The sequence below is a fragment of the Simochromis diagramma genome, unplaced genomic scaffold (assembly GCF_900408965.1).
Source record: "Simochromis diagramma unplaced genomic scaffold, fSimDia1.1 OVJJ01000802.1, whole genome shotgun sequence".
NCBI classification, from domain to species: Eukaryota; Metazoa; Chordata; class Actinopteri; order Cichliformes; family Cichlidae; genus Simochromis; species Simochromis diagramma.
Window position 1 is genome coordinate 18,495,633 of NW_024387492.1, and position 26,547 is coordinate 18,522,179.

The 26,547-nt window shown below is 38.1% G+C and overlaps 1 protein-coding gene across 3 annotated transcripts in view; it reads left to right on the plus strand.

Moving 5' to 3' along the window:
* tbc1d32 (TBC1 domain family, member 32) overlaps positions 1-26,547 on the plus strand; it is a 91,053-nt gene that overhangs the window by 43,060 nt on the left and 21,446 nt on the right. For 2 of the 3 annotated variants that reach the window (XM_040018039.1, XM_040018040.1), the window contains exons 26-30: positions 1,068-1,167; positions 1,256-1,381; positions 8,918-9,001; positions 19,397-19,466; positions 23,754-23,869. In XM_040018039.1, the coding sequence (XP_039873973.1) occupies positions 1,068-1,167; positions 1,256-1,381; positions 8,918-9,001; positions 19,397-19,466; positions 23,754-23,869 (496 nt within the window). The remainder of the gene's footprint in view (positions 1-1,067; positions 1,168-1,255; positions 1,382-8,917; positions 9,002-19,396; positions 19,467-23,753; positions 23,870-26,547) is intronic. The other variant, XM_040018041.1, reaches the window with a different exon arrangement.

Sequence of the window (26,547 nt, forward strand, 5' to 3'; positions counted from 1 at the left end):
AATAATGTAAGGACACAGAAATTTAAAGGCTCGCTTTGTTACCTACAGTAACAGCAAGGTCATGTGGGGTTTGCCTCTGTGCCTTCAAGTGCTCCTGTTTCCTGTCATATCCTCCCCCCCCCAAAAAAAAAAAAAAACCAAACAAACAAAAATGTCATTTAGCACTTCAGGTTTGGCTGTAGCGGCAACTGTGATCCTGAATAGTTGTCTGTCTCTGTAATTGACTAGCCTGCCAATAGTGTAACCAGTTCCGATATCATGCTGCTCACATATTCATTACAAGTTCTCAAGCTGCATACAGATTGTGTGCAATTCCAATTTTTTCCAACATCTTCAGACAAGCACATCATTGAGTGGTAGACTCAAATACCAACAGGGATTATCATGAGTGTAGGGCACAGACAATTGGATAAAGAGGCCTGCTTTCTAAACTTCATTAACATTTAGAGCATATTATTTTGGCAAGTCACATGCTGAGTTATGACCCAAAAGTTATGGTTCTTCAGAAATAAGTAATGAGAAAAATAATGAATGCGGCACTAAATGGCAGTGGGTTATACAAATAAAGAAATAAATGAAGGAGGAAAAGAGAGGGGTGAAAAAACAAAGAGGGGCGGAAATAAGTGATGGCACATAAATATAAACAACCATTTTATGAAATGCTACCAGCTCAGAGCAAAACAATTGCTCAGTAATGAATTCATCAACACTGTTTAACTGCACTACGCTATTCATAATTTTCCGTGTTTCAGAAATACTGTCACCATACATTATCATCAGAAAGACAAAGTATATTCCATTGAATTACAAACAAATGCTAGCAGCCTTGCATAATAATGTGTCAAAAATTCAGGAAAAACAGCCATAAAATAGTCAGAGTAAGACAAAGAGAATAAATGGAAATAACGTGACTCATGCAAGTCTGAAAAGGACTTGCAGTGCTAATCACCACATCTTAATATGTTTTTGTTATCATGACATTGTAACCGTGTGGATTTAAGCGTAACGTATTAAAGATTGTAATAAGTGGGCATCAGGGTTTTTTTTTTTTAATCTGCTTGCTCTAGGGAGAAGGAGAACATCCTTACCCCTGGCCCTGGTTTTCATGCTATCCCGTACCTCGCTGCTACACTTTGGATCCACCAGACATCCTACATACCTCACCGGGTAGGAGGAACATTGATGAACTCACTAATAATATCTTAGTGTTATTGTGATTTTTTTTTTTCACCTCTAGTCCTTTGTCTGTCTTCAGACTCCGAGATCAGTGCGTTTCTGTCTTCATGGAAAGATCCAAAGAATGACGGAAGCTGGATGGAAGCCTGCCGAACGTTGTACTGTAAAGTCATGGCGTCAAAACCCAACGTGTTAACTGGAAAAGGTAAGCTGCTGGCTCTCTGGGTTTCTGTTTCTCCCACGTCTAGTTAAACGCATCACATTTCTAATACACTACATTGCCCCCTGTGTTGATTGTAGAAGAGATGCTCTCGCAGCAGTTGAAAAAAGTGCAAATTATCTTTTTACACTAAAAATGTTTCTCTTAAAGTGTGAGAGAATTTTTTATTTTTTAAAAAGTATAGAAAAGCTAACTGAAGGGGTCATGAAGAGTACTTCGCAAACTGTGCTGGGTATGACTGAGCGTTACTTCTTGAGGATTGGTGATAATGTATTTCACGCTATTTCATTTCAAACAACAGTACCAGAAAGGAGACTAACTTGTGGATTTTAGAAAGAAATGGCTAGTGGTAACAGTCACACCAATTAGAACATGTAACAGCTACCGATTTCAGAAATACCTGTGAAGAAGCTCGTCGAATTAATGTCATTTTTGAACTATTTTGTACCTACAGCTTAATTCACCTTCAGTGTACCTGCTCCATTTGCTTTAGCTATTTTTCTTTGCCTCCAGGAATGTGGAGAATGATGACAGATCTCAGTATAATTTCTGTGTAAATTTGGCTGCCACATCAGATTTGCAATTTAAAGAATCTTTTTAAAACAAATGACTGTTGTTGTTTCTTAGTTTCTCCTCAAGGGAAATATTATTTGACCAAAAAGATGAAAAATGCAGGGTTTAAATTAAAGGAGTCAAACAGTAAGACAAAGGCATATATTAACACTGTGCACCCCATGGAGGATTTCTCTTTTTGTTTGAGAGCACCAGAGTAGTTTATATCTAGGAACACAAGGAAGAAAAGAGTGTGAAATGCTGGTGGAGTGGATGGTTTGATTGTGAGTGTTTTGTGGATCAGGGATGAGGGGACACATTTAAATTGTAGATGGGAATACCAATGAGCTTACTGGCTGAAAAAGTTAACTTTAAGTTTGTTCTCAGTGGTTCAATTGTAAGGATGTAAAAAATAGACAAAAGCAGAAAAAAACTGCTCAGCAATGCTTCGGTACCGAAGAAGAAGGTTGGAGAAGCAGGTAACTTTGTGTCTCTGTTAACAGCTTCTAAGTGTCACTGGTATGTCTACGATTTCAGTATTTGAGATGTTAAGATGGAGAAAGTAAGACACAGAATACTAGGGGAGAAAGACTTTCTCCCCTTTCTCTGCTGTTACTGATGAGTGCAAGAATGCGCGTGTTTTCCCCGTGTTTTAAGCCAAGAGTAGTTGTAATTTATCGTTTGTAGTGAGAAATGGAGTACATAGCCCTGTGGGAGTGAGAATAATGGTGGGTGACAGTGAATTGTCAACTTTAACTGCTTGTGCTCTGCTGGAGAGGAAGTTATGGACCCAGCGGTGCTGCAGTTAGTTGATTACTTAATGGCATGGATTGATGGTAGGAGTAAAGTTTATGTATGCATCTTGAAAGGTGAGCACTTACGTCTTCTAATCACATTCAAATAAGCTCTATTGGCTTTCACATAAGCCATGTTGTCACAAATATTTATGTTTCGTTAATGCCAAGGATAGTTTGGGCAAGAACATTTTAAGCCTCCTGAAAGGCTTCATAGATAAATCGAATTCAACTAAGACTAAAGAAGTGACTAGATTTGGTGTTTGCTGTTTTATAGTAACAGATTTGCTTGACTGACAGAGTGATTAAGTGACTGTAAATAACACAAGTAATTAGTAACACCACCAAGAGACCACCATCCTGATCTAAGGAATTATTTAAATAAAATAAAAGTGTTATCCTCTTTCCACTGTTCTGCATCTGTGTGATGCAGTTATTCTGAATTCAGTACCTATATAAATGGGAGAGCTAAAACTAATTTCACTGGTCACTGGGACACGACTGAAGCTCCATGTATAGAATCAAGAGTCAAATCTAATAACAAAAATACTTCAAAGGTTTGGTGACTTTGCCCAAATTAAGGTTTAAAGGGACTTTTTCCCTGTAGATTGTGCTTGTACATGTTTATAGCTTCATTATCAGAGTATTTTCGGAGCAGGGACAGGACAGCATCTTTAGTGTTTAAGAATTCTTCTATAGTCGTTTTTTTTTAAGGATTCTTTGACTCGTTATAATAAAAAACACCTTTATTTAACTATCTCCCTCGGATTGATATTAGAGGTCTTGTCACATGATGTTTTTAGAAGGAAAAGAGTTAAATGTACATCCACTAGCAAGGAACTCAACCCCCAATGCAAATGAAAAATGTTGATTGATAATGAAGCACTGAGCTAAGCCAGAGGTGGCAGTTTGGAGAAACTGCTGTAAGGATTGGCGGTGAGCTTCGCATATCCCTTGATATCGTAGCGAGAGGATGAAAAATTAAGAAACAAAGGAAAGGGATGATGGTAAATCGAAGCAAAAGCAAACAAGTATGAACAAACAGTTTAACTGTGTTAATTTACTTTAAAATCATTTTTATCCTTTGTTTTTTCTTACTGGTGTGTTTCATTTCATCAACTTTTTTACAGGACTCTTCAGCAATCTGACACTGTTAATCAGATTTCACTTGATTAGCTGATCATCAACAAGTCTAAACACCTCACTAAAAGCAGAAATTTGGGCAGTTTACTGGTCTGAAGCATTTAGTTAGCATGTAGATGTTCCAGCAAATTCACCCCAAGGTCAGACCCACTCTAGAAATGCGGTCTGAACAATGCTCAGAAAATCTCCAAAAGTTGATTCTGTTCATCTGGACGTAGCGTTTTCAGTAGGAGAAACGTTTCATCACTCATCCAAGTGACTTCTTCAGTCTCAGCTGACTGCAGGTTTCCCCAATGTTATAAACAGTACATTTGCATAATGACTCAAACCAGCCCACTGAAGGAATAAAGCCCTGGGAGGTCAGTTCCTTCATTATAATTATGCAAATTCTCATGACCATTGATCAACAACCACTGATCAATGGCCATGAGTACCATCCACAGAGAGTTGGGGAATGGCTGCAATCACAGCATTGTAAGATGGTGAAAGATGTACCTTTAGGCTCCCTCCTCGATTCAGAGATGGTCTTTCCCTTTTCACGTAAATGGCCTCCTTGACTCAAACCAGCGTTCCTCCCTGTTCAGGATGTGCACATCCTCATCATTGAAAGAGTGTCCACTGGCCTGTAGGTGTGAATAGACCGCAGAGTCCTGGCGAGATGAGGTAGCTCTTCTGTGTTGTGCCATCTGCTTGGCCAGAGGTTGTTTGGTTTCCCCGATGTATAAATCACTACAGGGATCACTACAAAATGCTCAGAAAAAAGAAAAAAGAGTGAGAGGGACATCTAAGAACCTACAGGCCTCATTTACTGTAGCAGGATCATGAATATTAAAGTTCGTGACAGTACAACTGTACTTCACTGAGATATTTGAATGCTAATCAATAAAATCAAATCAAATCAAAAAATCAAAAAAGAACAAGTATGGCTTATTTAGAACGGTTGCCTCTTCCCTCTAAAAAGACCTTGACAGTACGACTTAGTGTTGCGAGTTATATTTGAGCAAACCACAAGGCTTCTGTATTATATCTGTCTTATATTCTTTACTTTGGCTCCCAATAGAGTTTAGAATTCGCTTTAAAATTCTTGTTTTAACATACAGAGCACTAAATGGCCAGGCTCCAGATTACTTATCCAAGCTTCTTTTAAAATACACTGCTGCTCGTCATCTCCGCTCACAGACTCAGAGTCTCTTAGTTGTTCCCCGTACACGATTGAAGACAAAAGGGGACAGAGCCTTTCAGTCTGTTGCACCAAGGCTGTGGAACAGTTTACCACTACAATTACGTTTGCTTGACTCTGTGGATTCTTTTAAAAAACAGTTAAAAACTCTTCTGTTCAAACAAGCCTTTTGTTGATCTACATATTTTATATTTTTTTTACATTATTTACATTTGATCTTTTACATTGTATATAATGTCTATTGATTTTATTGTTTATTTTAATATTTTTTAATATTTGTGTACAGCGCTTTGTGATTGCCTGTCTGTGAAAAGCGCTTAATAAATAAAGTTTACTTACTTACTTACTAATGTCCTTTGGACAGTTAACACCAGAGTAGAGATGTTTTGTTGCATATCAGCACAAACTTATCATACCACCTGGTGGTGGAGGGGCAATGATTTAGGCTTATTTTGCTGCCACACGACTTGGGAAACTTGCAGTCATTGAATCGACCATAAACTCAGTGTATCAGAGTATTCTGGAGTCAAATCTTAGGTGCTTTCTTCAACAGCTGAAACTGAGTCATGCAATTGGATAATCATCCCAAGCACAGCAGCAAATCTACAACAGAGTGGCCAAAAAAGAAAAGAAGCAAGGTGTTGCACGGGCCAAGTCAAAGTCCAGATCTTAACCTTATGGAAATGCTGTGGATTGATCTCTGCACATTAAAGAATGCCTGTAAACCTCAATGAAGTGGAGCAAAGCTGTAAGAAACACTGACTCAAAGTTCCTCCACAATAATGTCCATGTGACTGATAAAGTCACACAGAAAGCAATTATTTCATGTTATTGCTGCTAAAGGTGTTTTTACAAGCTGGTGAATCATGGGGTGGACTTAGTTTTTCACAGGACTGCAGTCCTATGAAAATATGACTACATAAACATTGATGATCCAGATTCAGGAGGGAGACCACCTCTGTGTGTTGGATGCACAAGGTCAAATAAATAATCTTTCTTATTGACTAGATGGGTGTAATATATGCTAAATATATTAATAGTGAAAAGAACAAAAAATCCAGATGACACAATCTGAAGGTTTTCAGGTTTTTGTTTTTTTTTAATTTAGCCTCCTTTTCTCCTGATTGCTTTTATTGAAATTCAGGTGCACTTCACACTTTTCCTCACCAAGATTACATAAACCTGATGTCCATGAACCTTTTAAAACTCATCATCAATGTCGCTGACAGCCACTGTGAAATTGCACCTACGCCTACTTTTCCAATGTAGGAGCAAATAGCTGTGATTCAACGAAGACAAAAATATATTCAAATGAAGGAGGGCTGACAATCTTGTCATTAATGCATGTACTGCACAGTGATTGCCTCCTTTCATCAGTACACTGTTGAAGCCTGTAAAAGCAACTACTCCACAGCTCATTTGAGGCTTTTCACTGGAAGACCACGATCAAGATTTATTATCATTTAGGCTTCTCTTTGCTGTCGAAGTGCTATTTCATGTGTCACATCATTAACCACGTACAACCTGGTATTTCACTTCTCGAGAAACATTCAGTGAAGGAAATGTTTTATCTTTTATGAACTGACTACTAAAGGAAACTGATTTCCTGGGAAGTTTATTCAACAGTTACTTGCGTCTATTTCTGAATATGAAGACACTGTGATTATCACTTGTCTTTGACAAGCTTCTATTCAGCTGGATGATGATATTGATTATGCTATCTCTTGGTTGAAACACTTACAATTAGAACTGTTTCATGTTCAATACCTTACTATCTTGTCAGCTTATCGATTCCCTAATTGGTTTTCCTCAGCAGCATATCAATGAAATGCATTCACTCGTGCTCAGAGTTACTGAGCTGTGGAGTGAATAGGTTTGATCAGCCCTTTTAGTCTTCTCTGAATTGGCAGCTTGTGAAATGATTGGAAGGCTGTGCCACTGTGTTTACAAAACACCTTACACTTAGTTCACATATTTAGTAGTATAACAAAAACATGCTTCAAAAAAGGTAAATAAAAGTATTTTATACCAGGACACAAACAGGAAAAGAATGGACGGTAGGTGGAAAAATGTTAATCAAAGGTAGCTAGTGTGAAATATGAGCCATCCAATCAAACAAACTTCACACAGCAGCAGACAACAGCCCAAGGGACTAGAATCCATCCAGGAATTTCAAGGAAGCTATAATACCTACTTTTCCCTAATCCATTGAATCCAGAAACAAAAATAGTGGCAGCTGCCAGTGCTACCCCTCAGCTGCTATTAGATACATGTATACATGTCGACTTGTTTTCAAGTCATCTTATTCACAGAATTTTTTTAGAACACTTGACCTCTGACCTTGAGGTTTTGAGATTTCAACTCCTCCAATATTTTAAGTAATTGCACCTATGGTATCAATATGGAAAATCCTACATCGCCTCATTGTCGAGTTATCACATTCATTAGATTTTCAGAAAACTTGAACTCTGACCTTGTGGTCAAAGAGACTGGAGTTTGAACTCGTCCAAGACTTTAAGTAGATGTACCTGTGGTATGCATGTAAAAATTCTAGGTGACTGTGTTTTCAAGTTATCACATTCACAAGATTTTCAGAAAACTTGACCTCTGACCTTGACCTTGAGGTTGAGATCACTGAGATTTGAATTTTATCATTATTGTTAACATAAAAAGTTTGTGAACGTTCTCATATTCATAAACTTGCTTGTCCACACCGCCCACCTGCCCAACTGCCTTTTATGGCTGAGGTGTAAAAACTCTATTTGATTCGAATTCGGTCAACATCCTCTACAAGGTTATGGTCCTGTGCACCTCTGGATGACTTCCAGTGCTTTAGCCCAATCTTTGACTGCTTGCATTTCTGCACATGCACGTTCACCTCGGATGGCAAACCTACGCAGAGCATCAGCTTTCAAACTGACTTGACTTCATGGCAAGGGTCATGACTGGTGGTGAGTTTTGGGTCGAACAGGAGTTTACAATGTCAAAGTTGGCACATCAGAACAGCAATGTGGTGCATACTAATCTTTGACTTTCACAAGGTTGTGCACCATGCATTTGTCCCGCTGGGTCAGCCTGTAAATGCAGACTTCTAATGTAACATCCTGAGGCATCTGAGGCTGAGCATTTGGCAGAAAACGCCTGAACTGTGATGTGTGCTGTGGTGTGCCAGCACAAAGCGCATTGAAAAGACAGGAGTTCTTTGGCCACAAAACAGACTAAAACAAACCAGTCTATTCATTTGGCCTACTACGAGTTAAAACAATAGGTTAAACTCTTTGGCCTGTAGAAGGTTGGTTTTGTATCGTCTTTATTTACTGTTTCTTCCTACCTCACCACGCTCTTCCACTCTTATTTCCACAATTAGATCTTCAGTGACTGTGGGTGGTTCTTTGCGCAGACGTGTGAAGTGACACTAAAAGCCATGCTGACACAGTTTACTGAGTGACAGTCGGGGCCAGTGAATCCACAGTTGATACAAGATGTACATTTTTTGTGTTGTATTACAGTGCATATAATTTTTTCGCTGAGCTATAATTTACTTTGTCAGAGACATCCTTATCCTAGAAGTGAAGCAGGTTTGTTTTTAAACTTCTATTATATATTATCTTTTATTAGTATTTATAATGCTAATGACTTTATGCCAGCTGAGCACACTGTACGTCTTACATGGAAAGTATCTGTCCAATCCACTTACAGCTGCTTAATAGCGTAGAAAACAGGATGGAACCAACAATCTAAAAATAGTTGAAAGCTGACATTTGACTGTTTAAATTGGATTTCCTTTGAACGCAATATTTAATGCAGACCTGCTATCTTATGATTTTTTACGTGCCTGATTTTTCTCCTCAGTGCTGGCTGACCTTCTGGAGAAAGTTGTAGCCCATCTATCCAATTCTGCTTCAGAGTGCTTCTTCTCTCCAGCTCGGTACAAAGGTCAGTAAGAAGAGCAACCCCCCCCCCCCCCCCCCCAACCCTCCATTCTTACAGTTTAGTCAAGGAAAATAACTAAAGGGCACTTTGTGGATCAGTGAAGACAGACATACGGTACAGGGACGCAAAACGAACCTCTGTGCTCTGCTCTGTTTACTTTATTTCTGGGTTATGAAAATTATGTAAAGGTAAATGTTGGTTACACTCCAAAGCATATACAGTACACACTGTGTATAAATGTTTTAACACCTAATTAACACCTTTAGTGCAGTGTATTTCATGTAAGTTTGAACTTGACACTTTGTTTTCTGTTGTGGGTTGTTATTGCCTTCTACTCCAGTCGCTTCTGAAAGGGCCTGTTGGCTCAGTCAGCTGAACTGAAGCCTGCTCGCGCTTCAATGTGGAGATCTGGTCTGTTAATAGTCTTGGTGAACTGAACCCTGGCGATTAAACTAGCCCTGAGGATAGGAACCAAAGCTGGTGATAACAACTGTGTATAGATGGTATAAAAGCACCATCTTGGTCTTTTGTAACCAGACATGGCAAAAAAGGGACGTCCCTTTTTTGTCATGTCTGGTTACAAAAGACCAAGATCTGATTGTTCAACTAAAGAAAACACACACGCATTGGCTATTAAGTTTTAAATGATGATGAGATTGTATGTCTACTTTGGGAGCCATAAACATCATTAGACCAGTGCACATATTGTCTCTAAAACACTTGGGTGGAGAGATGAGGAAACCTATCAGTGCTCTGTCTTGGTTGTTGAGTTAACTAATGTGGAAATAAAATTTATCCAGCAGTAAACCTGAGTTTGCGGTGAGGGAAGCATCTTGTACGGTACAGCACTTTCCAGCAGGAACTTCGATAGAATGTAAAATAAGACATTTTGTGTATTTTAAAATGACCTTCAGTGTGTTTTTGTTGTTGCCGCACTAATCAACCACTTACTACTAACTGCAATGGTAGTTTATTGGATTGGAAAGTGTGGCGATGCTCGCCACCTGGTCTCCCTTCTTGCTTGTTGGTGTGGGCAGGTCTCATTTGTAGGTGCTGGAGAGCTGCTGTGGCTCATTTCCATCAGTGGCACTGGCAATACCTGGGCTCATCAGTGCACTATAAAGGCCCTCAGAACCCAACTGTGTAGTGGCTCTCCTCCCTGAGACACATTCTGGATTTTAGTTTGGGTTTTTGCACTAAACAGCATTGTGTACACAGTCTCTTCAAGCATGCACTCACTTAAGCCACTAATTATATTGACTATACACATGGTTAGTTTAGGTTTTTCTCTTGTTTCTTTAATTTAAAATAAATAGTCTTTTTAATTGGCATTTGTGTGTGCATCTCCTGTTTTGTCATGGTTGTATGTCCCGGTTCGTGACAGGCTGCATGAGCTCATCTGGTGGGAGTGTAGTACTGTAGTATGTCAGGCATAAAAACGTGGTTTTCATGATGGGAGGAGTGTAGAGTAAGTGTAAATAAAACAGTTTAGAGATGGAATAGACTAAATATTATATTTTAAGAAACTCCAAATTTTCCACTTGTCACCGGGTCTGAGTTGGAAGATTTTGGTAAAGCTTTGTCCCTGAGGTAGTTGAAAAACCCCAGTTGGCTAAAGCGTTGGGGTTTTTTGTTAACAGACATGCTTATGCCTATTTAGTTAGTGTTATTTTTTCATCTAAATTTGTTAGTGCAATTAGCACTTTCAGTACTAATCCATAGCAATGTGTTGTATTTTTCACATTGTCTGTGTGTAAAATACATATGTAAGCATGGATTACACAAAGGATCCTGCACCCCAAGCTGGAAGGCAGGATAAAAATAGAAATCCCTGGAAACAATTCTTTCTGCCATTAAGAGCAGCTTTTTCCACCACATGCTAAAATGTGTTATGTGTCTCAGATCGAATGAGTGAATGATTTTAGCAGGTTGGAGTATTTAGTAGCAAGTAGGCTAAACAAGCTGACTGATAGCAGTCAAAAAGGCATAATGCTAATAACTAAATGCCGCAACATCTTTCTACCTAGAAAGTCCCTAGAGGTAATGTGCAATAAGTATCCAATTAGCATATTTATTTGTTCCAGTTTACATGTTTTTTATAAAATCAAGTTAAGTCAAATCATAGGTCATTCATGACCTTCACCTCAAAGACATATTGCAAAGTTGTACTAAGTTTAACATCATATTTACCATACTAATTGGTGGAAGGATATCAGTTTGAATTTCATCAGTGACTGTATGGCTCTGCTGAAATAATGCAATCATCTGGCACTTAGTAAACATTGGTATAATTATAATAGTGTGTCATTTGTTCAAGCACTCGAAACAAGTGCAGAGAAAGACTCAGAAAGACTCCAAGACTCAGCAATTTAAAATTAAACAGAGGTCCAGTTCTATAGAAATTAGGGTGTGGGGAAAAAGCATGAATGGCTCACACACTCAATATAAATTAAAAACAAGCAGCTGTTCACTACGGAAGCAGATTTACCACATTTCTGATTTGCATTGTTCAGCATTGTTGTTTATGTGTTTTGTTTTTTTTAAACTCACTCGGCCATTGTTTTGCACGGGTTAGAGGTTTTAATTAAGATGCAATTAGTTCAGACAGGCCACTAAGTCAGTGATTCCCAGCAGATCAGCTGATGGTTTTGCTGATACCCTTTGTTGAATATTCGGCCAAGTGTGCCATAAGGTGCACTATTTAAGCTGCTTTAGTCAACCCACAGTTGTTGCATCTACAAGCCTGCAGTGCACCTCCATGTCTGCTCCTCCTTTTTATTCTCTGCATGACCCTGTCATTGCTATTGTCTGTGCTGGCTCTCGCTGCTGTTCCCCTGCCGTATTCCTTGCCTGTACATAAATGGAAGGGTGGGGAGGTACAATTTCAATTGTTGTGGAGACATTTTGGCCCATTCTTCTTTACGACATTGCTTTAGGTTGATTGAGGTTAACAGCTACATGTTTTTATGCAGCTCTCTCCTAACAAAGCATTTCAGTGGGTTTGGGGTCTGGACGTTGACCGGTCTATTGCATAACCTTAATTCTTTTCTTCTTCAGTCATTGTAGATTTACTGTTGCTGTGCTTGGATCATTGTTGCTGTTGCACAACAAAATTTCAGACATCTGATGGATAAATGGGCTTTTCCACCACCGTGCTTGAGAGCATGTCTTTTTTTGACCTTTGAACTTTTTTTTTTTTAACATTTAACATGCTAACTGAGGCCTGTAGAGTCTCTTGGATTTTGTTTTTGGCATCCACTCCCAAGAAAATCATAGCACTGTGTTAACACAGCTGAACGCTCTAGACCAACAAACTGCCAAAACGTTTGCTTTACAGAGGTGTTCACACCTAATCAAGTGCATTTGATTAGCAGCAACTGGCTGCTGCTTGCACTCCTAATTCCAATGAAAGCAGTAACAATGAACAGGAGTTCATCGAGTTCTTTGAAAACTTTCTTTTTCTGTAGGTTGAACTTAGTGGTTTAAAAAAAAGAAAGTGAATCGCAGTCTCTTGTCCTGGAAATCATCTTGGACATTTCATGGACAATATAGTCTGGCAAATGCTTTGTGGTATCAAAATGCTATTTGTTGTGAATGCAGGTGTGTGTGCTCCTTGTTGTTCCTTTCTGATGCCACATGAACTACAGAATCAAATGGTAAAACTGTTTTCTTCAATAATCTGCTCAGTCAAACGAGGCTTGTATTTCTCTGTGGGAGACTTCTGTCCATAGGTCTCGCAATAATAACACAAACACACAGGCCTGCCACCCATTATTGTGTTACTCAAACACATTTGACTTTCTTCCGCAGCCAAATTGATTTTTATGCATATGCTTTGTTTATGGCAATAGCCAGTTTCCCATATGATGACAGCATGCACTATAACCTCTGTAATACATATATTATATTATGTGCAGGCAACTGTTAATACGCATTGTAATTTTTTTTTATTGCTAAAGCTGAAAAATATTATCAGAGGCAGGTCAGAATATTATGGATGCTTTATTTTTGGCAGGTTTAACAAAAGCGTACAGTTTGGCTTTCCATACTGAATGCATACTCCATTAATCATAGTTGTATTTTAACCACGGCCATTGTTTAACAGTAAATTTAATTTCCCTCTACTTAGCTAAATGTGGCTCAATTATATCCAGCAAGGGCACTTAAAAGAAGTGGGTGTGAAATACTGAAATAACATTAACAGTGCATTAGCTATTAATCTGCACTCCAGAAAATTTCTGACAAGTGCTGATTATTTTTACAGTAAAGAGATTTTCTGAATCGTTGTTTGAAAATTTCTGTGGCCCAGAACACCTGTAAAAACACAAGATTTCATTGTAGAACAACATTTTGAACTTTGTAATATTCTGATGTCTGACACTGACATGTTTATTATGATTTCATTTTTTATTTGTTTTTCTAAGGACATAATATCAATAATCATTCTTTCATACACATTTTCTAGAAGTAATTTTCCCACCTCTTTGTCAATACACAAACAATGCACAATTTGTCTGTTCATAATTACCAGAAGATATGATGACATAAGAGCTTTTTGGAGCATTTGGATACACCCACAACCCAGGTGTTGCCAAAAGTATCCTTTGAATTTTAGTCTTGAATGGCTAAATCTAAATTACTGGGAGGTGATCAGATATAAAGCATACTGCTGCTAAAATGCGAATGAAAACCATTTCACTGTGGTCTTCTCTAATGATTACTCAACATATAAAACCAAGATTTGTTTCACTTGTTGGAGTTGGTAGATAGGGCTAAGTTTATGTTGCTTATTTCAAGTGCTTTTCAAGGGACATAAAAAAAGATATATAAGGACACACAGGTGGTATAAAACAATACAGGATTTAAAATAGAAGATAAACAGAAGATGTATAAAATAAAATTGATTAAATGGAAGAATATAAAGGTACAAGACACTGCACTATTTGAGTAAATAGCTTCATATTTTACCCGGTGACAGTAAGGTTTTAAGCTGCAGTTTAGAAGATATGACTTGGTAGAAGCTTGAGGTTTTCCAGGAGTGAGAATCATGTGAAAAAGAAAGTTTTCATAGGACTCTATGCTCTATACCAGTAGTTCTCAAACTTCTCACAATGAGTACCACCTCATAAAATATATGGCTCTTGAAGTACCACCCTTATGACCGACATTAAGCTACAGTAGTATAGGCCTATTTAACACCATATACAGTTTACACTAGACAATTTTATTTCTTATATGAATGTTATTTATTGTAACTGTCATAAACAGGATGTGACAAGTGACAATAATAACAACTGTACTGCATTAAAACATTCACAGCAGGTGGGATATCCAGTCTTTAAGTAATGACGTATGAACCCTGTTTCCGGGCCCAAACTAATCGTTTATTAAGGTTGTTGTGTTTTTAACATGTTTTAATGCTTTGTATCTTGTTCTGTTTAATCTGTACAAGCTCCTAAAAAAGGCAGTGATCACTGTCAGCCTCTCTCGGTTTTTATTACCACTGTTAAAGCTCAGTTTTTAAAACCTTACGATGTAGCTACAGCCCAGCCCATGCAGCAGTAAATTAATGACTAACCTCGTATTGTGGATGGATTATCTCAGTTGTTCTCCTGACTGAAGTTTGGTCCGTCTGCAGGATCCTGCCATGCAACTGCATTTTTCTCTAACCATTGAGTGGAAAAAAGTTGGCGTTCATCTTCCAGCTTCAGCGTGTTTATATTATGCTAACTATAGCTGTGTAGCTAGCCAATGCATAGCACATCATTATATACGAGCTAGCCCAACTTCAGTAACCCTGTAAACGTCACTACTGTTTAGTTTTCTGTCTTCAAGTGATAGCAGAGCTGAACGTTTACATTTTTCCCGCGTACCACTAGAGGGAGCCCACGTACCACCAGTGGTACGCGTACCACAGTTTGAGAATGACTGCTCTATACTCTATGAAGTAAAACCCATGATTCCCTATGATTTAGTAGCTTGTATGATCTTTGAAATACTTATTTTCTGTATGACTTCATCAGTCTCTCACATGGTTATGGAGAATTTTTAACTCATTCTTCTTTACAATGTTGCTTCTGTTCATTGAGGTTTGCAAGCATTCATTCATGCACAGTTCTCTTAAGGTCATACATGCACTTGCTTTTTGCACAGGGTATGAATGTTTCCAAGCACGTTATCAAACATGTGCCATTTTTTTCCAGCAGTCTTATGGATTTTTTTAGATGCAACTTTGCAAATGTAAACTGTCCTGCCATGTTCTTTTTAGAGAACAAGTCGGAGATAAAGCTCTTGAGCTTTTTTTCCTCAGAGCATAGTTTGGCCTTGGGTGAAAATTCTGGGACATCCACTTCAGGCATTGCATCACCTGAACGCTCCAGACCAGCAACCACTTGCTGATGATCAGTGAATCAATTACATTTAATCAGCAGCACCTGGCTGCCGCTTACCCTCTAAATTCCTGTTGAAGCAGTAAGGGTGTATGTACTAAATTAAAAGAATTTAGAGTGTGGTTAAGCCTACAGTATAGATTTGGACGGTTTGACTTGTACAGTTTGGAATTTAACTGTAATTGCCATAAGAATGAACTTTCTTCATGCGCGTGGTGTGTCATGCAATAAAAAGTTTTGAAACCGTGTTCAAATTTGACAGACTTTATAAGTAACATCATCCCGAATATGTCTGAGCTTCTAAAGAAAAGCTGTCAAGATAATTCATGAGAGTAAAAGCATTCACTTGGATCTATGAATTAGTAGACAGTCATTTGTGGCAGGGAGACAGCTAATAAAAGGCAGCATCTGTCTGTAGTGCTGTGTCTGTCAGCAAAAAGGCCTCACTTCTCTGGGGACTGATGAAGAACCTTAATTCTGGGTGTTTGTTTTGATGATTTATTTATCTAAATTCACAAACACACATCAGAGTTGTTTGCACTTCCGCTTTCTTTCTTTCATATTGCCTCACATTTTTGTAATACTTCATTTTTAGGATCAGTCACAATCTTATTTGCATAATTTCTTTAACACAGAGCTGTTGTGGAAAATAGTCCACCCACATTTTACATGTCAGATTGTTGATGCTAATATTTTTAAGTCCTTTTCTTTTGGAGAGATTGCAGGCTTGAACTTTGTGATGTTTTTGACACACTTTGACCGTATATGATGTACTGGAATTCACATCTGTCAGAGTTACATTATAAGAGAGAGGCATAGATTTCTGTTCAGGATTTTTATATAAAAATACATACTATGGGTGAATTCAGTAACAGCAACAGCTTCCAGGGTAAAAATGATCTTAAATCTGTATTTTTGGGCAAATATTTTCTCACTGGTGATACTGTAGATACAGTTTTTGTGTACCTATGACAAATTAAATTTCAGTTAATTTATGTAATGCTTCAAATTAATTGGACAGATAAGAGCCTGAAGATATTTTAAGATGGGTTCTGCATTGTAAGGCTTGCTTCTGTATAAACATTGACTAAATACAGCTTCTGCTTCAGTTACAACAGCCCATAAAGGAGACCAGATAGCAGTCAGGACTCTTGTTGAATTCTGCAATCTGCCAGTTACATTTGTGTGTAATTGTCTGCATGTGACATGGAAAAATGCCCAGTGGTGTTTAGCATTGACTAGTCAAAGCCATTCTGCCCAGCTTGACGCTCCCATTGTATGGAGAGAGCAGGCTCATTTGCCAAGTGTTAACTGCTTTCAGTTCACCGTTCAGAGTTGTATCTCATCACCTGCCATGGCCCTGACTCCTGAAGGCAGCTGTCCAGCAATCTCATTTATCTCAGCTTCCTGTTGAAATTGGGTTACTGCATCCCATGAGGAGCATCTTTTTATGTTCCAGAGATCTATGCTTGCTCAGATAAAATAATAATTTAAAAGAATTTTTTAATCCACATCCTCAAACTTTTTTAAGTCTCTGCTTTTAAGTATTGCATGAAAAACATCAAAATTGCATTCCCTTTCCCCCATTCTGAGATGCTGCAAGTTGCTGTAAATGGAGGTTAGTTAGAAGAAATTGTTTTTATTATTGTTATTAATCACATGATGCATTTCCCTCTTCTGGCAGTGTTTTAGGTAGATGTCACGGCAGAAACATCCCAGCAAGTGCAGCAGGGTTTGAATGACCTGCTGCAGCACTTGTTGGGTTTAAGGTTCATATTAGAGTTACAAGGTGCTTAAAGGTGTTCTTTGTAGGCGGTCTGACATTTGCTGGCTGTCACAACCAATGTGCTGCTGCCATCCCCAAACTTGATGAGTGTTTGAGTGGTTGTCAGACAGTTAGTCATAGGAGATGTAGGCTCCCTGTACTTAGTTTCTAGCACTAAAATATAGGAGGTGCTTTTGAAACATGAGGTTCTTCAAGTCTTTTTCACGTGTGAACTTAGAGTTTCAGAAAAATCAGGTTGTGAAATTTTCCATTTCTCTGTCCTCACATCTATCATGGCAAATAGCCTGCTTCAGACAGGTTCACACAAGTGCGAATACTGGTTTAGGTGAGCCCACTGCCTGGATGGAGTGGGCAGGAAGCAGCGCGCTTGCTATTGCTGAATGTACACCGTTAGCTGTGTTGTTCTCACACTGGTGCAATCCGAAATCTCGCGGACATGGCAGGTTAAACGTTTGATACCGTTGTGTCTGACTTTTGCATTCTCTGTCTAATGATGTCTAGAAAAGTTAGAAAAGCAGAAAACTTAGATATTTGGAAATTTCTGAGCATGTTAGCGTGAGTTCAGTGATTCATTTTTTATTTTCTATTTTTATTATTTTTTAGTTCACGGTTAATCAAAATTTCCTTGCTTTTCTTAAATTGAGCTTTTTAATTTGGTCCTGCCTTTATTTTTGAAGCTGAAGACATTCTTGGATATATTGTCGTAAATGATGTATGCTCATATCTCTAAATGGGTTTCATAACTACCTCTCACTTCGTTAAGTCCTGACACTTTCAGGCTTCTTTATTTTTAATATTACTTTTGTTTTAATTTCTCTGAAGCACAGGGGATTGCACAGAGTCTGGGAACTAAATCAACTCAGAGCTCCAGATTCATGATATTACTCTTCATAAGCTTCACAACTACACCTAAACGAAGTACAAATTGTCATAACTAATCTCAGAGATAAATCAGATGTGCCACCTTTCATAGTGTATCTTGTTAAATGATTGTGATTATAGTTATTAAAAACTGCAAAATACACTCTGGTGGCTTAATGCTGAGGAGAGAGAAATGGGCAGGGAGGGAATAAATACAACAAGAAGAGGATTCATCTCCATTAGACAGTAATTGCCATCAGCTAGAGGTTTTCACAGATTTTAATATATAGGGAGAGAAGAGTGAGAGAAATGACAGAACCAGCTATCCCGGCATAGATTCATGCCCTCATCAAAAGCCATTTTTTCTCAATTAATCCAAGATTTGATGGCCTGTGATTAATCCACATTGGTCAGCTTTGATATTTGGATTGCAACAATGTTGAATTATAACTCTGATATGTAGATTACAGCTACTGTTATCATCATTTCCCGTGCATTTTTCTGCACCATTAGCCTGTAAATTGAATTGAAAGTTTTTCCTGCCACTGATGGTGTCTGGATAATACTCATCATATTAATTGTTCAAATGTTCTCATCATCCTCCCATAAACTGTCTGAAGCTGGGGATCCATTTGCACAGATGTAATAATATCGGTATTCCCCAAAGCCAGCAAGCAGTGGAAACATCTTCCAAAACAAAATGTTAGTCCTCCCACTGTTATTACTTCATTTGTCGTTCTATCCGCACAGTGACAACTGCAACTCCAAAGACGAATATATTTTTAATGATTTTGGAACAAATACTGGCACTAAGTAAGAGCCCATGAGAGCTGATTGCATGCGAGCTGTTTTTGTTTTCACAACTCTAAAACTGGCCTGTATTTTCAGTTGCTGTAGCCTCACCATGTGACTCACAGAGAAAGAAAAGGTCTTGAGATAAAGAGCATTCTCACTTCAGTTTTCACTTCTTTTTTTCAAAAACCCTGCCACAGCCCTAAACTCCTGAGTTATTGCTCTGCTGCTCTACACTGTCAAAATGCTGCTGTTAAATTACCCTTGGCTGACTTTTACTGATATTACCCAAGTCACCTTGATGTCACAATAGCTCGCAAACATCACAATTAAAGCCAAACGACTGTTGTAAAACTGCCAGCTACAAAGTTACCCAGACACAACATTACATCTCTGGTGTCTTAAAAAGTAGCAATTCATGATATGCTGTCATGTTTTTCCATTTCCCATTGCAATAATATAAGCTGTTAGGAATGTATAGGTAGTTTTCCACCCAAACCTTCTTTTATATACCTCATTGAAATGCATTGCTTCATAACAACCACATCTTTTTTTCATCCTGTTTTATAGCAGAGGAGAAGACTGTGAAGAATGCCGTATTATCATCTGTGGAACAGCTGGGAATCAACACCTGTCTGAAGTATGTAAAGGGATTTTCTTTAGCTCATAAACCCTTATTTAATTAGGCTTCTTACAGCAGAAGGAGAGCCTGCTGCGTATAAACTATTTCAGTAAAGTCTTAGAATTACTCAACTGTGAGCTCCATGGAAGTAACTACCCTAAAGTATCTCTTAAAAAGAGTCTAAATCACTGCGATGGGACTAACGTGCATGTACCTTAATTTTTATTTTGTAGTGTCTGCATTCACAATGAATGTGAGGAGAAAGTTACATTTCATATTGGATGGGGAAAGCATAGTTAAAGACTAGAAGCTGTGTCTCCCTCAGTTTGAATTTTTTGCAGTTACTTTTGCTTCAATTAGGCGCTGATGAATGTTGACATGGTCCTAATCAATTGTTTCAATAACCGCGTCTTCACCACTGGGCTCCACATGAAAACAAGCATCACCACTTTTAACGCAGTGGTGTGCTTTTCTGCTCAACACTGACATCTTTGACTTACAATGATAATAGCATGCTGATGTTCAGCAGGCATAAAGTTCACTGTGTTCAGCATCTCAGTTAAGCATGTAAGCATGCAGACGTTGGAGAAATAGCACTAAAGAGAAAGTAGAGCTGATGTTGAAGATGTAAGTTGGTTTGGTTTTAACAGAATAGCAAGGCTCAGTCATTAAAGTGGCTGTCGGAAAGTTAATTGCATAATCTTACCACCCTGAACCTCCTATGACCTGGCATCAACAAATGTGGGCATCACATTTTGGGTTGTGCACAATACTAAACTCTATAAGGGCCTGATATCTGTTACGAGGACATTATACTGCCACTGTTCTATCGAAATGTAAAACAAATGTCCTCAGATGTGGATTTCCAGCCATTGTAGAGCAAAATCAGGTAAAAAGATAATTCTTTGTTTTTACATTCATCAGGTCCCAATCAGCCCAAATAGCAAAGAGAAATTAAAAATTCATGCCATGAAAGAGTTCGGTTCATAGGAGGTTAAAAAAGAGCGATCCCACTCCCTCAAGTCTAAACATTTTCTACTGACAGTGCTTAAATTGAGTCTCCAATTGATTTGTGATATTTTTTTCAAGAAAACGATGTCTCACTTTTTTTTTTTTTTTTCAGTTTAATATGGGTAGAGAGATACCATGCAAAATATCCATGTTTTTCCTTTCTTGCTCTACAAACGCCTTCTAAAGATTTTCAGATCCACATCAGAATTGACTCCAAAAGTTAATCACTCCTAACATGAGCCAACCTGGTAAATATTTTCATGCCAAACCTTCAATTACTTTTTGAGTAATCCTGCTGACAAACAAACAGGCAAACAGAACCAATCTACATATAAGCCGCTTGGCAGTGAAAGTAATGGCTTTATCTGCCTTTAGTTTTCTTCGCTATGGGACTCCATCACTATGCAGTTCTGTTTGCCACTGCAAAGTAAAAGGAAAATAAAGTCTTATTTTTACAGCACAGAAGAGTGAGAGTATATTTTCTGTTACTTTCACATTAAGTATGAACTGTTTCCATCTTTCATTTTTCAAAACATCAAACCAATCCTTTGCTCTACACTTGCTAAGGAATTTGTCTGCTTTTATATCTCCATTATAGACCAAATGAATACACTCATACATGTTTTCTTTTGCTCACCCCAACTCAAACCTCTGTAGCTACTCGTTTGTGAATAAGCAATATGCAAGTTTATAGCTCATCTGGTCGAAGGACTGATGAGCTTATGTCGATAATTCACAATAGTTGTTATTCCTACTAGAGTAATAGTCAGATCTTCACCCAAACTGTGCTCAAGGTCAAGGTAACATTTATCGCTTTGTTAATACCCTGTGAATTGTGATGGATTAGGAGCTGGATGAGCTAGTACATCACTGAAGGTCTGGTTTCTCTGTTTAAAACACAACAACTGTTTCACTCTACCTTTTCATTGTATGTGCCGCTTTCTTATCTCTCTGTACACAAAGGTGTTGCTTATTCTTAGCACCTACTCTAGAAAAAATGAAAAGTAATCTGGTCTTGCTGTCCCAAAAGTAATATCACTTGGAAAAACCACGAGAAAGATAAAAAGGTGGCTTTTGCCGCTTTAACCTATAGCATATTTAAGCCATCTAAAGAATGTAAAAGCTCACTTTCATTTTTCAACAAGCTTGTGAACTCAAAGCCGTAACATTAGAATTCACCTCAGCGTCCACTCTCAACATGAATTAAAGCTGCAAATGTGCACAAAAGTCAAAAAGGGAGAAGACTGAAAGTTTTTTTGTTTCTCAGTTCAGCAGCTGGAGACACTTTTGTTAGCCGACATTAGGAAAATTGTCAGAGCTGACTGATGTGAGATATATAAGTTGAGTCAGTTTTTATTTTTTACAGCACATTAATACACCCTTAGCTGACCGAAGTGCAGTACATGCTATACTATAATTAACACTCACTAAATCGACAATAAATTTGCACTAAAATACAGAACAAAAACATAAAACACCCTCAAATTAAACAAGAATAAATGAAAACACGACCATGCTTGCACAATAAAAACTAGGAAATCATGCTCAACTGAAAGCTGGAGAAAATAAATAGGTTTATAATCGTGTTTTATAATGACTGAGTGACTGGGCAGTTTGCCCCTAAATATAGAGGCTAACATCGAAAAGGCAGTGTGGCCTCTGTTTTAGAGCCTGGATCAAGGAACATCCAAGATCAGTTGGTCTGTAGACTTCAGGGCTTTGGCACAAGTGCACTGCTATAAGACTTCAGCTAAGTAGAAAGGCACAAAATGGTTGTGAAAAGCTGATCCTGAAATGGACTGGAAGCCAATACAGGTGGAATGTGAGCGCACCTGTCAAAAAGCGAGCTGCTGTGATGACTGATTAGGGCCAACCTCCAAAGAATTTCAAAAGTCTAATTAAGAGGTAACAAAGTTTCAAATTACTCTCTCTCAAAGTCATGTGGATGGAGGTGGGCCCTAATTTTACTGAGGAGCTTTAAGTAAAAATAACCTTATCTTAACAACAGAGATAGGTGAGTTTAAAAATGCACTTTGTTGAAACAAACATGTTGCAGAATAGACAGGAATTTCATGATATTGCTGCCCTGTACTTGTGCAACTACTTGTTCTGTTCTTTCTTTTTCCCACAATAGACCGTCTGACTTGTGTTACTGTTCTCACACTGCTTGCTTCTGCCTTTAACGACACCCCGCTGCTACATTACACAGTGAATATAACTCTTTCTGAGCACCTACTCCGAAGGGGGCTCTGCAGCTGAAAAGTTTCTGTGCCTGTCCAGGAGAACAGAGTGCCACATTTTTTATTCCGGTATCAACACAGAGTGCAAACATTACCCGCAGAGTGGTGGGTGTTATACGATTAAAAGTTGTTGAACATAAAATTATAATTAATCTTTTACTTGCGACACTGGACTTCTTGAATAAAGTTTTGAGGGCTCCTCTGGGGTATTTGCTTTAGACTTCAATGTTGCTTTATTTCTGAGTTTGATATAAAGTATCCCATTGGGCAATGTGACTTTCATGAGTGATTCTGGGAACTGAAAGAAAAATGGTCATGCTGAGAAATGATCATTTTTTTTAAATTAATATTTTCACAGTACAATTTATAGGTTTTCATTTCAGTAATTTAAAATGATGGGGAAATAAAAGAAGAGATATGAAACAGATGAAAAGTAATAAAGAAGTAAAGTAGTAAAAGCAGAGCTATTATTCCAACAGGATTTTATTCTTGAAATCTAGCAGCATAGCTTTGCATGTTTCACAGTTCCAGATAATTCTTGTTAAAATTTAACTCTGCATTCATTAAACCAGTTTTCTTCCAACTGGTTGCTTCTTACAAACAGAAGGTTTGAACAGCACACATGTGGCGGCTGTACCTGAGTACACTATATTAAGGATATCCCTTCTCACTGACATAATATAGAGCCAAGAATAGAAAAAAAATTAAACAAGGTGCGGTTGAAGCTTTAGCTCACAAGCATCATGTTACAGACCTCATTATTTGATGCTTTGGCCATGTTCACTATAAGAATTAACAATGCAGGAACCCCAGCGACACTTAAAAGTATTAAGAATTATACAGGAGCTGATCAGAAATGGAAACCCGTGCCATGAAGCTCTCGGTGTGCAGTGTTTGAGCTGGTGTTAAGGTCAGAGGATGTGTGGAGCATTTAGTGCGACTTTGACAGCACCTGGAAATTTGACCAACTTACTTTAAAAAACAAAGGAAGACTGATCTATAAAGGGTTTGCACTTGAAGATGTGTGTTTCATACATTTCATTTATATTCACAGGTATGGGATTTACCTTAGGCTGCTGAAAGAAGAAGCTGCAAATGACCTAGCTCTGCTAATGAAGCATGTGAAGATCTTCTTGTCCACGCAGAGAGTTAAAACTTCATCAGAACTCAGTATCCTTTACAGAGTCCATACAATAAGAATTCACAGTAAATGGACACACTGTGGCTGTAAATGTTAGTCACCCATCTGACAAATGTTCTTCTGTCATAACATTTTATTTTTGCATTTGGTCAGTTCAAAACTCGAATTTGGAAAATAAGAATTTTTTTTTAAATTATTTGTGTCTGTTTTGTGTCAGTGTATCACCGAACCTCTGCTTGGTTGGTGAAATGATGGCCTTGCCCCTCCATGATGTTCCTGACATCATGCGGTGACTGCTGAAATTAGGTTTCAATGTTTCTTCTTCAGACATAGCGTTCTACACTGTATATGAATATTTTTGTAGAGAGCAGCAGTTTCCCCCATCTTATTCAGGGTTTTTCTTATAATGAACATATGAACAAAGATTGTAGCAAGTTTTATAGGTTTCACAGCGATGGTCTTTGTAGGACATCTACTGTTCAGGAGAGCAGTTGTCCTGAATTTCCTCCATCTGTAAACAGTTTGTCGTTGGGCATCAGTATTTCTTGAGCATAACCTTTTTCTAGGCTGACTTTGTATGCCTTTATTTATATGGATGAGCACCATTGCAACCCACGCATTCAGATTACTGCAGAGTAATTACTGCAGAGTAATTACTGCAGAGGTTCACTGTATGTATATAATGCACTATTATTTTAAATAAGCAAAACAGAAGTTTTGCCAACTCTAAAGATTTCACAAACTTTTTCTTTGTGCCACTCTGGCTACTGAGGCAACAGTATATGTGTGTGACTGTAGTAGCAGCTATCTAGTGTCTAGTGTGAGAACGCCACAAGTCGCCCTTTTTAAAAGAAAGAAAAAGAAACCGAGAGTGTCATGTCTCATGCTCTGATCAACACAATATAGATTATCTTGCTCCATCTGCTCCTCAGTGAGTAGTTCAACCTTCTTTTGTCCCAAATACCAACTGACAGGCGTCCTTTTTCCTCCAGATAGCTTCCTTTGTAAGCAGACAATTGAAACATGAAAACACAGAGAGAAGATAAAGAGCCCTCACAAATATAAAATGCTGACATTTTGTTTGTAAAGAAGCTACAGTACTAGACCAGACTGACATTTGAGTTGACAGCAAGAAGCTCGTTTTTGGTTATCTTTGTGTTCAGATGGCAGCTGTAAACGGATTTATGCTAATGTTTCTGACACAAAACACGTTAAGCTAAAAGAATTAAAAAGTTAATATACTTAAAAATTTGCAAAAACTTTGGTCTAAAGTTTACCCAAAGAACTGAAGTACTTTTTCAGGTAAACAGAAATAATTTTAAATCTAAGGTATAGATGTTGATTGAGTTAATATTTTATTTCGAGGATTTTCGGTTTCGTTGATGGTGATTAGGTAATCGCAGATGAAAATGTTATTCCTGTCTTTGGGGTAACTGATTTATTTATAGCTGTCCGTTTAAAAATGATATCTTTACAGAATCCATTACAAATGCATGAGGTCGGTCTGTCAATCACTATCAAAGAGCATGCATTTGTCATTGAGGGTTGAGCCAGTGGTTAAGCTAACCAGCTCACACTGTTGCATTATAATTGTATTTAAGTATTCACACTGTAGTTTAAGCTTTCAACCGCTGTCATAAATTTATGAATATAAAACAGAGGCAATATATAGTTCTTTTGCTTAAGCAATTCAGTGCCGAGCAGAGATGATCAGGAGGATCTGCATAAGTTCAAAGTGAGCATCAGAATGGGGGGAAAAGGGGGCTTTACTGTAAGTGACTTTGAATGTGGTTGCTGATGCCAGATGGGCTGGACTGAGTATTTTCAGACACTGCTGATCTACTGGGATTTTGCTACACAACCATCTCCCGAATCTACAGAGAATGGTCCAAAAAAGCAAAAAAAAAAAAAAAAAAAAAGTCTTAATAATGCCACAGGTCAGAGGAGAATGGCCAGACTGCTTTAGGCATAAACAACATGAAAGCCTTGTATCAGTGGTTCAGCCTGCTGGTGTGGCGTATTGATGTGTTTAAATGCAACAGTATTTCTGCTGTCCGTCTCTATATGAGCACAGTGTTTTCAGATTGATAATGGCACTAATGCCAGTAAGCTTAGATCATTGGAAACTGGTTTCTTCTATGCGACTATTCTATGAGTTGGCTGTTGTCAAATAGCCTCCACAGTCACCAGACCTCAATCCCATAGAACACCTTTGGGATGAGGTGGAATGGGAAATTAACATCACGGAAGCGCAGCTGACAGATCTGCAGCAACTGTGCCATGCTCTTATGTCAGTATGGCCCAAAAATCTGAGAAATGTTTGTTAATTCTGTGCTACAAAGAATTAAGGCGGCTCAAGGTGTAATAATACAGTGGTGATTGTGTGACCTCCAAATATTCTTTAAATAATGAAGTTCAAACCAAGGTTGTCCAGACATTTCCATTAACAGGATAAGGCAAAATTGGGACAGATTGTACCCGTTTGACCACATTTCAAATCCTCACACTTTCACTGTCACCAATAACATGCCTTGCTGACTTTAAAACAGGCTACAAATAAATGCCAAACCACTCCACACATCTAAGCTGAAAAAAGATGTTTCTTCCCATCATGCACTCGCTGACATCTTTAACTGATAATCAAAGCCGATGGAACTATCAGCATGCACAGTTAGTGTCAAGTTTCTGTGTTTCTGTGGATTTGGTC